This window comes from Podarcis vaucheri (assembly GCF_965113315.1).
Source record: "Podarcis vaucheri genome assembly, chromosome: 9".
Lineage (NCBI taxonomy): Eukaryota > Metazoa > Chordata > Lepidosauria > Squamata > Lacertidae > Podarcis > Podarcis vaucheri.
This window is the reverse complement of record NC_138767.1, coordinates 55,210,617-55,225,317: the sequence shown is the minus strand read 5'-3', so window position 1 is coordinate 55,225,317 and position 14,701 is coordinate 55,210,617. Positions and strand designations below refer to the sequence as shown.

Genomic DNA, 14,701 nt, shown 5'->3' with positions numbered 1-14,701 from the left:
GGGATGACAGGTACGAAATAAGAGGGTGGGAGGATATATGTAACTGTGAGCAAGGGCAAAAGTGTGTGTGTGTGTGTGTGTGTGTGTGTGTGTGTGTGTGTGTGTGTGTGTATTCCTTTAATAGTTCTCAGAACATTCCTTTAATAGTTCTCAGAACAAGTATTTAGGTCTTTATCCCAAACCTACATAATTTTATTCCTTTTAAAAATAAACCTCTCTCTCCCTTTGCTGCAGCTCGACATTTTGAACGTTCTTCTATAAGGAGCAGGTCTTTTAAAAAAATAAACAGAGCTTTTAGTGTTCTTCGGAGGACAAAAAGTGGGAGTGCTGTTGCTAACCACGCCGAGAGAGAGAGGGAGAGTGTTGACCATTTGGTTGCCCTGGAGGAAGGTAATGATTTTTATTCTTAAAATGTTGTCTTTTTAAATAGTTGATTGTTTAATTTTAACATGTGAAAACAGAAAATACTTTGTGGGAAATTGTATAGGAATCTTGTGAATGCTAAATTCTTGAGCCAGAAGTTAAAGATGTTATTCTGTGCAACAAGCTCCGTAGAAACTTATATTAAAAATAAAAATATACCCCACCCATCTGGCTGGGTTGCTGTAACGTACCTTTCCTTACAGCTTTCACAAGACAGTTTGCCGTTGGTGGTGTCATTGGCATGGGTGAACTTAGATTTCTGCTTAGTGTTTGTTTCTTTTTCATTGGGTAAAATGAACTTAAAGAAAAAATAAAATTATTCACCATCAGAGGTGAGAATAGGTTTTCTTCCATGGATAGTGTACTACATACAAGGGCCAGCACGCCTATGAGGCAGACTGAAGCAGTTGCCTCGGGCGGCAACATCCCAATGACGCAGTGCCCCCACATCATTGGAGAAAAGGTTGCAGTGATGGCTTCAGAGTTCCAGAGAGATCATACTAGAACTTGGAAGCCACCACTGCAGCTCCCATGGCGGGGGTGCCACTAGCAGAACCTGGAAACTGCTACCACACAATCCCAGTAAGCGTGACTTTGACTGGGGTGAGGGCACCTTACCATTTTACCTCAGGCAGCAAAATGTGCTGGGCCGCTCCTGCATGCATATGCCCCTGTACACATACAGAGAGTCAATTCAGTTCATCTATATCCTCCTCTTACTCCCTGACCCTAAAGCTATTATTGTACCTTTAATGCCAACAACATGGGAAGGTGTTGAGGGATATACAGTATATATACAGAGGAATGGTATGTTTCCTATACAGCAGAGCTCAAAGGATTTATACACTTAGCACATCTGGTAGGAAGAATAAATGACTAATCAGAATTGGGCCTCATTTCATCTTCGATGTGGGACTGTGGAGACTGTGGTTTTGCAAGGAGAATTCTGGGAGGATTGTGGGTTTGAAGGAAACAACATTTAAGCAAGGCCCCAATTGCCTGTTGGCTGTCAGCTGTCACCATCTAGCTTCTAGAATCCTCCTGATCCATCAAAATTCGTGTTCATTTAATCCTGTCAAGGTTCAAGAGCTGGTTGTTTCTAAAATTATATTTCCTATTTCATGCTCTTGCTGAGGTCAGCTGCAGTTCAGATGGTTTAACTGCCAGTATTATTTTAACTTTCCTTTTGGTAGCTGTCAGCTTAGCTTCAGTTTATGTCTAGACGTATGTCCCCTGACAATCAACATTTAGTCAAAGTGTGATTTTAAAAGATCTAGGTTTGTCTCTTTTATCAAGGCCTACACAGAGAGAGAGGGAAGGTAGAACCCCACAGGGAGCAAGAAGCTGTCTTCCTTAAGCCACCTTCCCTAAGCAACATTAACGGCTGCCCATGCAAGAGCAGCCTTGAGACACCAGTAAGATATGAGAAGTAGCAGGCTCTTCATTTTAGTAACCGTTGTATATGTTTGTGAGGCGCTGAGCTCTGTCCTGTGCCATCTTGATCTTCTGCCTGTTTTCCATTTCCTTTTCTCCATTACCCTGCAATTCAGAGACTGTTTCTCTGCTAAAGTAAGATGGGATGGGAAATTAATGAAAAATGAATTTCTGAGGTGTTTCTGCTGACAGGAATTAGTCATAGAATCATAGAGTTGAAGGGAGTAGTGCAACCCCCTATGATGCAGGAATCTCAGCTAAAGCATCCATGACAGATGGCCAGCCAACCTCTGCTTAAAATCCTCCAAGGAAGGAAGGTCCACCACCTCTTGTGGGAGTCTGTTCCACTGTCGAACAGCTTTTACCATCAGAAAGTTCTTCCTGATGTTTAGTCAGGATCTCCTTTCTTGTAACTTGAAGCCGTTGGTTCAACTCCTGCCCTCCAGAACAGGAGAAAACAAGCTTGTAGTCCTATCCTGTGAATGCTCACAAACACATCAATGCCCACCCATGCCAACAATGTAACACACACACACACACTTTCTAATCACACCTGCAGTTTGGTGGTTGCCGCAGTGGGTGACCATGTCAGTTTCAGGAGCAGTTTCTGTGGCAGCACTGCATAAGCTGCTGCCACTGTGACCGAAGCAGTTTCGTTGGCGCCTTCTGCGGTGGTGCTGAGCAATTGAGAGGTGGTTAGAGTTTTCCAGAACAAGAAAGAGCACCCCAATCTGCTCAGATGTTTTGCCAGCACTTTAGAGCATACAGAACATTTCCCTTGTTTGTGGAGCACCCTGACCACTTATCAATGGCAGTAGCTGTATGCTGCTTCAGAAGTCAGCGAAGCCATGGTCAAACCAGCTACAGTGAAAAGTGGTATTATTTATGAGGGGTTGGTGGGCCAGGTCAAACCAGATCCCCATTCATGTAAATCAAGGTTTCCCAGACTTTTGGACTACAACTCCCACCATCCCTAAGCTAGCAGGACCACTGGTCAGGGGTGATGGGAATTGTAGTCCCATTGGAGACTCAAGTTTGAGAAACTGCTGTAAATCATTCCTAGTAATCCTTCCTGATGTCCACTGGTCCCTCTGAAACTTCATGTGGCAGGTGTCAAACTATTGCCACTCTTGTCTTTATACATGTTTCCTTTTGTGGCAGAAATTAGACTTCACTCCTTTATTTTTAACCAGTGCTATTCAAATGAACATTTTCTAGTACAATCAAGATACTGACTCAGAAGTCTGGTATCAATTTTATAATGTCCCTGTAGATGGAATAGGCTGAACTAAGAGCTCATCCACACTTCTGCATAGAAAACATGAGTCTGGGTGGTTTTCCACTTCCCACGAGTCAAAGCAGTTTTGCCCTTGCTCCACTCCTTTCACAGGGAAAACCTGCTTTTTAGCTCTATAATAGGAAAAACATCAGTCTGGACAAAAACGAAATTGCCATTTGTACTGACTGAGCAACATTAATTCTGAACATTTATTTGCAAAGGACTGGCTTGAAATTTGTTCCAGAAGACAATGAGCACATAGCCTAACAATCTTCGCTGAATTCAGAGATCATACACACCACATATATTTCATCACAAAGATAACTTCTAAAAACAAACAACTATTTGCCTGGAAATTCAGGTCCATTGTATGGGATATATGGAGATGACTGATACAAACAGAAGAAGGCATATGAGACATAAGAACAGAAAACTGAAACAGACCAGATAGTTTATGCTGGAGACTGGTCAAAATCTGGACCAGACAGGCTTGTGGATGCAGTTTTGATCCTGGGATAGAGTTTGCAACCCAAATATGGCAAAACCCTGTTAGTTAGCAATCTCAGTGGAGCTGACAGATGACTTGGTGATAAGCAGAGCATAAATAGCTAGATAACAGAAGAAATCTGGTGGGATTTCGACTGTTTAAGATAAGTCATTGATTTAGCTTGCCTGTACAAAGCAGAAAGAGGAGCAGAGAAAAGGGAAATGTGATTAGTTATCCGACTAAGTAGGATCTTAAATTCAAGGAGGTATTTTTAACTTGGAAGCAATCACATCTAAGTAATTCTACCCAAACTATTTTTGAAAAGATAAATGTATCATGTGACCAGTAATTGTTTTTTTAAGTAGTAGATATTAAAAAGGCAAAATTGTTCAAAGAATCCACTTTAGTAAAGAATATGTGCAAAGTGTTTTCGCTGCCTCCATAAAATAAATCGTAGGAAATACAACATCAATACAACTTGTTGAGACAAATGTGTCAGTAACAATTATGTCAATGCAGGTTCAACTTTAGATATAACTTTTAGACCTGGCTTTTGGGTTGGTAGTTCCATTCCTTCCTGCCCGCTGTTTCACAATCTCCTGAATTTGGAATATAGTTAACAGAAACCAAGAAGGGTGTCTTGGCCATGCTTTTAAACCATAAATTAATTGCAGCACACAAGTTTTCTTTCTGTAGAGGTGTTCCCTGAAGTAAGGACTTGACATCTTATTCTTCAGGAAAGCAGTACACCAGATATTTCTGCATGGAGATTATGTTTTATTATTATTGACAGATCCAGTGCACCCCGCCCCACAAACGCACGCAGCAAAGTCACGAAGCAGAATCGGCAAAAGCAAGACAGAAAGTATACTTCTCTCTAGGTTTGGCAGTTCATCGCTATGTAAGAGATGGAAGTTTGAGGGGACAAAGCAAGGTATGCGATGGTTAGGATTTTCCTTTAACTGGAAGGCTTTTCAAAACGGGATGAAAAGTAGCTAACAAGAAGAATTAGAACACCAGAGAAAGGAAAACAAGGCTCTTGGGAATGGCATTTAGAATGAAGCCCATTTCTGTCAGTAAGTAAGAAATGGAGACACTTGATCCTAGTTGGCAATGTCAGCATATGTTTGCATCCAAATCCCACTATTACTATACTGGAGTTAATTATTGCTGGTTGTTTTGAGTTTAACTGGTTATGGAAATGCCTTCCTTTGAATGTTAGAGCTGATTTGTGCTTGTAGGTCCTCAGAATGTGGTGGTATCCTTGGGCAGCTGCCAGGCCTCTGTGTTCCAGCAGGACCCATTGCCAATGCCTTCCCTGAGACCTCTGGTCAGCAGTGGGTGGGGTGAGACACCGTGTCAATTTCCCTCCATTTTAATTTCCCCACTGTAGTAGTGCTTCGGGGCACTTTGGGAAATTAAAATACTGGCTTGACCCCCGGTGCTGATTGGAGCGCTGCTTCTGACTGCCAAATAAGGCTATGGGCAGGTTTTGCTGACATACGAGGGACCACATCTCCTCAGGCTACCTCAAACTTAGAAGAACCAGCCTCCCTTACATGACAATGCTTACAAAGTTAAGGTGTGAGTGTGTCAGACTTGTGTTGATAAACATGTACAGTAGAGGTACACTCATTGGGGATGATTATTATTATTATTATTATTATTATTATTATTATTATTATTTTATACCCCACCCATCTGGCTGGGTTTCCCCAGCCACTCTGGGTGGCTCCCAGTCGAATATTAAAAACACAAAAAAACTGAGATCTCCCAATCTCCCATTCCCACCACCCTTCTGAGTAATACCCCTCCCCACCTTCTCACTATATAGAAGGATCTGGCAACTTCTGTTTCAGTGTATCTGAAGAAGTGTGCATGCACACGAAAGCTCATACCAAGAACTAACTTAGTTGGTCTTTAAGGTGCTACTGGAAGGAATTTTTTTATTTTGACTATGGCAGACCAACACAGCTACCTATCTGTAATTAAAAACACAGTTCAGCATTAAACATTAAAAACTTCCCTAAACAGGGCTGCCTTCAGATGTCTTTTAAAAGTAGGACAGTTGTTTATTTCTTTGACATCTGATGGGAGAGCGTTCCACAGGGCAGGCGCCATTACCAAGAAGGCCCTCTGCCTGGTTCCCCGTAGCTTAGCTTCTTGCAGTGAGGGGACCGCCAGAAGGCCCTCGAAGCTGGACCTCAGTGTCCAGGCTGAACGATGGGGGGTGGAGACGCTTCTTCAGGTATACAGGACCGAGGCCGTTTAGGGATTTAAAGGTCAGCACCAACACTGGGAAGCTGGAATTGCATGCGACTCTCTGTTGAGCATCCACTGCCAGATGAAACAACTAGCAGTGGCAGATAAGGGAAATACAAAATCTGAGTGTTTATTATGACATAATAATAGCTGGAGCTGTCCTTGCTCTTGTTAATACACATGACACTGCTGTTGGTAATGTTGGCAACCTATACCTTTAAAGTGCATTCTTTCCCTCAAAGAATTCTGGGCATTCTAGTTTGTGAAGGATTGTTGAAAATTATAAATCTCTGAGGCGTAAACTACAAAGACAAGAATTCTTTCAGAGGGAAAATGAGGATCGAATGTGCTTTAAAGATCTAGGTTTTGTCACTGAATTTTTGCAATTGAAACTTGGGTAGAATACTGATGGCATAAGAACCGTCGCATGATTTTCAGCACTTTGATAGGGTAAAGGATTGGGTGAGGGTGAATCTTCAGTAAGTGATTTTGTTTGAGCTAGCTGCTAGACGGTTTTCTGTGAAATTCAAGGTTTTATATTGCATTTTGGTGGTAGTACTGGATTCTGTCATTGAGGCCTTCTCTAGCCTTGGAACAATAAAGGATTTAATATGGCAACTTTAAAAGTAAGATATTTTCTTTGAACTGGCTTCGGATAGATGCACAAAGCCAGTTTTATCATACAGCAAGACCTGAAGCACCTGGGATGACCCAATTCAAGAAGTGTCCCACCATACTAGATGTAGTTTGCAAGTCTGACATATTTCACTCCCTGTGATGTGACTAGTTTCCACAAATACTCAAATGCACCTCAGTATTCACTGCAGTATCTCAGGGGATAATGGGGATATAGGCAACTTTCATGAGGGATGCTTCTCCTAGAGTGGCAAAAATCCCCTCGGACTGGTCCTGCTAATACTTCAGACTCATATACATCTGTTGTCCAGCTGTTTCTCCTAACTTTCAGTATTCCTTGTACTCTCTACCTGTTCTCATTAGCTGTGCCTCGCTGTGTTAAGGATTGCTGGAAATTTTTAATTCTGTGAAGGGTAAAGTAACAGTGCCCATAATTTCTTGAGAGACAGAGAATGTGCTTTGAATGTGCTTTAAGGGTATTGTATGCACGCAGCCAGAGAAGAGCTTTTACCAGAATGTGATCACAGAACTGGGTTCTCTAAAGCATACTGCTGAAGTATTCTTGTATATTTGTGTCCTCTGCATAGCATCGCTGTGCTGTGTACTATGGAATCATTAGGCTGACAGAGGAAGTTGCTTTATGTAAGGAGAGATGTCCGAGACAACAACTGATTTTCAAAAGATGAAGATTAGCATGCATTATTTTGGCTTAGGAGGGAAAAATCCTTCTTGCACCATGAACCAGCATGGATGTAATCTCTTACCCCTTTTAACATGTAGCAGATCTGTTAAAGCCTAGTTGGGTCAACTGTGCAAAGCTGCATGTTCTATGGCTAGATTTATTCAAAACAAAAAAAGCAAAAACCAGGCATCCGTATTCTGAATAAAGGCCTTTTCTCTGTGTGTTTTCAGTCTTCCCAAGGCTATACCACCTCATCCCAGATGGTGAAATTACCTGCATTAAGATCAGCCGCAGTGATCCCAACGAAAGCCTTGCCATTAGGATTGTGGGAGGCAGCGAAACCCCATTGGTTCACATCATCATACAGCACATCTACCGAGATGGAATCATTGCCAGGGATGGACGGTTGCTGCCAGGGGACATGATACTAAAGGTACACTCTTAATGGAGGTGGATGCAAATGTGAGGAGACTTTTAATAGTGTACGTAGAGACACTGCTTTTATGTAAAGGTTCCTAATTCAGCTTGAGGACATGGCAAACATTCTTCGCCTGCCCAGAAGAGGAAGGGGTGACAGGAAGAAGACATAAAGAAGAGCAGCATCTTTCTGTTTACTGGTGTGGATCCATTTTGAAGTCAAACTTAGGCGTTTCAACAGCAATCCTTCACCTAGTTAAGGCAGAATTATTTGTATTTAGTATGCTTTTTGTTGGATCGTTGTGGACTCAGTAGGCCTAAATCCAGCTCTTCATCAGTCTCTCGTATTTCGGACTTGACTTGTAGTATGCTTGCCAAAATGGTTGACCACGACTGTATTAACAGAAAGGCTGTCCCCCTTTACATGTGGTCACCTTAACTGAAGCAGTGCTGAGGAAACAACTCCCTGGTGCTGCTGCAAATACTTTTTCTCCAGATGGGGCAATGCTTAACTACTCTTAGGAGCACTTGCAGTGTTACTGAGCTAAATAGAAGATCAGTGGTGTTTTCCCCCATGGAGAAAGCTCCCAATTTGGTAGGTTCCCTTCTCTAAGGCTTATTTTGCCAAAGGATGCATCCAGCCCTACTTCCGACTTTATAGCAGAAATTTGCTGTTCCGTACTCAGTTCTCATTCTCTGAGAGAAGCCTAAGTCAAGTTGCTGGAGAAAGAATGTATTTTCCACAGGGACTCGAGTCAGCGGGTCAACTGCATAAAACTGCATCTCTAAACCGTTGCTTGATTTATTTCCCTTATAGCAAATTTAAGTGCTAGAAGTATTAGCAGAGATAGGATTAAATCTCCTGTGAAAACAAACGAGAACCCCAATGAAACATTGGTATAAAATGGCTGACAGCCATTTCAAACATATGTGATTTCCTAAGTATTTAAAACTTGGGTTTTCTGCCTGCGCCCTCCTTCAGTCCCACTATTTATACTGTTCAGTGAAGATGTGGACCGTGATCAATATCCATATTCTTTTTATCGTTCAGAAATCGAGGGTGGCGTCTTTCAATTATAGTCCACGTATCATTGAGGCAACAGATGAATACTAGAGTGGGAGAGAAGGCAGGTTTAGTGGGGAATGGCAGCACTGGAAAAGGAGAAGCCGCTGGACTCAAAATTGAGATAGGCGAGAGGATATTGGAGCCTGAGGAGGAGCAGTAATAAAATTGAAAAATAGCCATTATGTCTGGAGATAATCAGCAGGAGAGGAAGAAAAGAGTACAGTGTGTGCTGTCCTTGTGGGGAAAGGATATTATATAATGAAAACTTGGCTTCTTTTGAGGGAGGCAAATGCCACATGTCGCTCTAACAGGAAGACATCTGTACAAGTAGGTCTTTCTGTCTGGCAGTGCCAGTTCAAATTAGATGGCCTTTTTTTTAAAAAAAAAACTTACTGGTTTGTGGTTCTGTCTTCCAGGTAAATGGCATAGACATCAGAAATGTGCCGCACAGCTACGCCTTGTCGGTCCTGAGGCAACCTTGCCAAGTCCTCCGGCTCACCGTACTCAGAGAGCAGAGGTACCGATGCCGAAACAGTGGACTTTCTCTGGACATTCCCTGCAACAGGGATGACAGTTTTCATGTGGTTCTGAACAAAAGCAGCCCGGATGAGCAGCTGGGCATCAAGCTGGTCCGCAAGGCTGATGAAACTGGGGTGTTTGTTTTCAACTTGCTGGAAGGAGGCGTTGCTGCCCGCGATGGTCAGCTTCAGGAGAATGACAGGGTCTTGGCAATTAACGGGCACGATCTTCGATACGGAAGTCCAGAAAGGGCAGCCCAGCTGATACAGGTTTGACTCAACAACTTCCTCGCCATTTCTGAGCATATCTGATAAGCGATGATATTTCAAGACATGAACTGTACACTTAGCAAGAGTAAGCTGTTCCACTCTTGCCAAGTTAACTATGCTCCCTAAGTGCAATCCATTTGCTAATATTGGCGGGAAAGTGGAGATAATATACTAAATGTCATCAAAGGGACCTCTAATTCCTGCGGAGTATTGTGACAATATTTCATTAGAACGAACACATTACTAATCTCATTCAGTGAGACATATTCCTAAAGCATTACAAATCATTCCTGAATTAGCAACATGGAATTTTATTTTTACAAAAGTGCTTCTAGCCTGCTATTTATTGTGTAGGTGGGTGACGTCATCTGAGATTCTGGCCTGTTTCCCATACTGAAGTACATAGATGTATGATGATAGCAAATTTGAAGTTTTAGCTAGGTCCACCCGTTCATGGAAGCAAGTCACAAAATGTGGAGATGGACCACCAGCTTAGATGGCTTTTAAAAAGGGCAAGAGAAAGCCATGGGAGATATGGCTATCAGTGGCTACTAATCATAAGGGCTGTGTAGTATGCCTCCAAGAACTGAGCCAGTATGTCTTTGATTGCCAGTTGCTGGGAAATTATATTGGAGGAGAGGGCAGTTGCCCTAATGTCCTAAGGGCTTCTCTTGGGCATTTAGTTAGCCACTGTGAGAATCAGGATACTCTTGTTATGTTCTGAAGCCAAACATAGCAGTTTGGCTTTATGGTGGTAAAAATGACCCAGTCTCCATGGTACCTTGGTTCCTGAATGGCTTAGTTGATGAAGAAATCGGCTCCCGAATGCCACAAACCCAGAAGTAAGTGTTCTGGTTTGCGAACGTTTTTCGGAAGCTGAACGTCCGTTTTGGCTGTCGGCATTGTTTCCGGGGCCAATCAGCCAATTAGAAGCCGTGCCTTGGTTTTTGAACCTTTGGGAAGCTGAACAGACTTCCAGAATGGGTTGAGTTCGAGAACCAAGGTATTGTGTGTGTGTGCGCGCGCGTGCATGTGCATCAAAAGGAATACCCTTGTAGAGACTAGTATTTCAAATTATACTTAGATCTATGAAAAGATCAAGAGTGCTTTATAAGCAGAAAGAGCCCATGTGTGTGCATGTGCACCCACTGAACTTGAAAGAATCCACAGAAATGTTTAATAATGCAGTTGAAGCCCTTACATTTTCCTACTTAAAGGGGGGGGGGGAGAAGCAAACTGATGGAGAAATGTGGAAAAACTGTACTTATTGTCAGAAAGTTGTTCCTAATATTTATCAGAATCTCCTTTCCTATAATTTGAATCCATCGGTTTGGGTCCCACCCTCTGGTGGGACAAGCTTTCCATCATCCATGTGATAGCCATCTTCAAATATATGAAGAGCTGTCATGTCACCTCTCAGTTTTTCAAGTTCAGCCCCAATAATTCTCACTCAGACCCATGATATAGAAAGAACCATAAGATTTCAGAGAAATGCTTTATATGAACTTCTGGCACTCCAACCGCATTTCGACCACCACACACAAGCAGTTCATCACATTTGCAACTACTTGTAAATAAGCAGTTCATGAGGTAAACCGTAGATTTATCTCCATCTGACTTTATAATACATTTCATATTATTTCATATAGAATAGATCTGTGTATTAATTAGTTATTACACCACCAGCTGGTTTAGTTTCATATCATGCCTATGGCTTTAATCTAAATCTTTTTCAGACATCTGTTTTTAGTTACAAGACAATACTGTGACTATGTGGATTTAAAGTTCAGATGCCGATATTCCTGTACGATGGCATGCCATAAAAGCCCAGGATAGAATTGTGGGTGGGTTTGTATTAATAATACAAATGAATGGATGCAGATAGCTAGATCCAAACACGGGGCAGGATGTTACATTTCACTACTGCCTTTTGTGTTGTATTGACCAGGAGTTGCATTTTGCTTTTCTATATTTCCAATAGGGGAGCACCAGTCTTTTCTTCTTCTTCAACCCCCCCCCCAATTAATTTTTATTTTTGCTATCTTGTCCCACCTTTTTTGGCAGCAAAAGTCTGACAAAAAAGGAGATGTAAGATAATAATAATAATAGATTTTATTTATACCCTGCCCTCCCCAGCCAAGGCCAGGCTCAGGGCGGCTAGCAAGCAATAATAAAAACAAGTTGAATGAATACAACTTAAAAACAAGATTAAAATACATTAAAACATTAAAATGCAGCCTCATCACAGGAGGAGAAAGGAAAAAGAAAGGGGGGAGGGAATCAAAAACAAAATAAAAACCACCCTCTGTCCAATTAGTAAAAAAACAACAACCCACAATGCAAAAAAGACTTTAAATAATTAAATAGGCCACTGATTACTTAATATTATGAATTGTTTGATGGATCTGTCTACAGTGAGAAATATGTAGAAGTGGTATGATGGACTATAAGGAGTCATATTAATAAAATCATTTAAAGATATTTGCATTCTTCCAGTCCTGAGAGATTTGCTTTTGCAACTGATTAACAAGCTGGATTTGTTTCTCTTCTATCTGTACACAGGCTAGTCAGAAGCGAGTTCACTTCACTGTGTCTCGGCAAACCAGGCAACAGACTCCTGATATCTTGCAGGAGGCTGGATGGGATTACAATGGTAGCCACCAGCTCTTCCCCTCTCTGAGGAACAATCCTAACAAGGTGAGGCCTAGGACTCATTCCCCATATTGTGGTTTCTTCTGTGGAGAGGGCAGGGGAAAGAGGGTGTCTGGAACCCTGACTAATGTGTTAATGTCTCTAAGTATCCTCTCTGGACAGTATCACTGAAATGAGCACATTTTAGCTTTGCTGTGTAAACACAGAAACCTTGATCCTCTTTGTTTATACCCTGGGAAGTGCTGCTGTCTTGTGAATGGATGGCAGAGAGAGTGCAGGGGGTGAGAAGGAGGAAGTTGAAAGAAAACTAGGGCACAAAAAGTTTTATATGCATGTGTCCCTCGCGTATTCTATTTGCAACTGTGCTTTCCAGCAAAAACATAATGTACGTTAATAAACAACAACAAGAAAGAGAAGCTTATCTCCACTTTCTCCATCTGGAGGAGAGCATGAAGGCCAAAGCCGTTGCTTCAGAGATTCCTACCATCTGGTAAAAGATTAATAGGAGGACTGTCATCCTGTCAGTCAATTTTGGGGTTAACTGCTATCAAGAGAGGGATGTGAGGGTGGAGTTTCAACATGCTGCCAGTTTCTTGCCTGCTTCGCAGCATCCATAGGAGGCCACTGCTGTGATTTAAAGGTAAAGGTAAAGGTACCCCTGCCCAAACGGGCCAGTCTTGCCAGACTCTGGGGTTTGTGCGCCCATCTCACATTTATTGGCCGGGGGCCAGCGCTGTCCGGAGACACTTCCGGGTCACGTGGCCAGCGTGACAACGCTGCTCTGGCGAGCCAGAGCCGCACACGGAACGCCGTTTACCTTCCCGCTGGTAAGCGGTACCTATTTATCTACTTGCCCCCGGGGGTGCTTTCGAACTGCTAGGTTGGCAGGCACTGGGACCGAGCAGCGGGAGCGCACCCCGCCGCGGGGATTCGAACCGCCGACCTTTCGATCGGCAAGCCCTAGGCGCTGAGGCTTTAGCCCACAGCGCCACCCGCGTCCCTACTGCTGTGATTTACTAAATACTAAAATAGAAAGCATGAGGGGCTATTTTTAAACAAACTCCTTTTTTCAGTGTGTAACTTATGACTTTGGATGCAGGACAATAAAGTCAGGCCTCATAAGGGAGCAGGGCTCCCATTACTCATACCTCAGGTTTGACAAACAGAGGTAAGGATACTTAGCATCCTGAGGGAGAATTGTTTGGTTTCCTCCCTCTCTCGTCTTCTGTCCATGAACGCCAGCAGTTTCACTGAAGTCCTATGAGTCCTTTTATACTATCTCTCCCTTTATTCAAGCTGCTGCCACAGTGACATAAGCAAGAGGTGGAATTGGCATACTGGTGGAATTGTGTATTTGTTTATTGTTATAACCCTTCCTGGTACCTTACGGTTAAGGGCAGGTAAGAAAGTTGTGAATATTACACTTAGAATTTAAATAGCCCAGCCTCTTTTTCTTTTTTTTTAATATCTTTTTAAAAATCTGCCAGAACAGCTAATGGTAAAAGTATAAAACGTACAACAACCATATAAAAGACCACAGAAACTGTAGCTGGAAAAAAGAGCAATAGGCCAGATTAAAATGTCACCTTAAAAATTCAGCACACGAAAGGCTTGGGCAAATGATATGTCATAAGCTGGGGCTGAAATGACATCAGATGTTATGGAGCAGGCTCCAAACTCAGGGCACCAGAGGACCAAGGAAGTGTTGCTGCTTGCCTCACCTTCAGTGGAGGCGGCTCCATTAGGGCAAATGGGGCCCTGCCCCACCAATCCCAGTCTGCCCTTTGCCAACCTCCACCTTCTTACTTAGACAGCATCTTAAAAAGCAGAGACATCACCTTGCCAACAAAGGTCCGTATAGTTAAAGCTATGGTTTTCCCAGTAGTGATGGATGGAAGTGAGAGCTGGACCATAAAGAAGGATGATCGCCGAAGAATTGATGCTTTTGAATTATGGTGCTGGAGGAGACAAGTCTTGAGAGTCCCATGGACTGCAAGAAGATCAAACCTATCCATTCTGAAGGAAATCAGCCCTGAGTGCTCACTGGAAAGACAGATCATGAAGCTGAGGCTCCAATACTTTGGCCACCTCATGAGAAGAGAAGACTCCCTGGAAAAGACCCTGATGTTGGGAAAGATTGAGGGCACAAGGCACAAGGAGAAGGGGACGACAGAGGACGAGATGGTTGGACAGTGTTCTCGAAGCTACCAGCATGAGTTTGACCAAACTGCGGGAGGCAGTGGAAGACAGGAGTGCCTGGCATGCTCTGGTCCATGGGGTCACAAACAGTCAGACACGACTAAACGACTAAACAACAAAACCTTCTTACTTACAACCAATTTTGGGGGCAGAATAACCTATCAGTATCCTCTTCCTCAGCCTCAGTGCCGCCATTGTAGAACTCAGCAGAGAGGCGGATGGGGACAAGACTAGAATTAGTTGGCTCTTCCTGTCTTCGGCTATGGCGCCACCTACTGTTGGGCTCCCTGCCTTCCACCCTACAAGCTCCAATGGATGCCAGCCACCTCTGCTCACCAATGAAAGCAGAGAAACCAGAAGAATGACATCCGAGGAA

General features: G+C 42.9%; 1 protein-coding gene across 7 annotated transcripts in view; it reads left to right on the top strand.

Annotated features, from left to right (window-relative positions):
• The window catches only part of LNX1 (ligand of numb-protein X 1), a 117,866-nt gene that overhangs the window by 81,029 nt on the left and 22,136 nt on the right, over positions 1-14,701 (top strand). For 5 of the 7 annotated variants that reach the window (XM_082238120.1, XM_082238121.1, XM_082238122.1 and 2 more), the window contains 5 exons: positions 235-390; positions 4,417-4,557; positions 7,434-7,636; positions 9,103-9,474; positions 12,037-12,171. In XM_082238120.1, the coding sequence (XP_082094246.1) occupies positions 235-390; positions 4,417-4,557; positions 7,434-7,636; positions 9,103-9,474; positions 12,037-12,171 (1,007 nt within the window). The remainder of the gene's footprint in view (positions 1-234; positions 391-4,416; positions 4,558-7,433; positions 7,637-9,102; positions 9,475-12,036; positions 12,172-14,701) is intronic. The other 2 variants (XM_082238123.1, XM_082238125.1) reach the window with 1 other exon arrangement.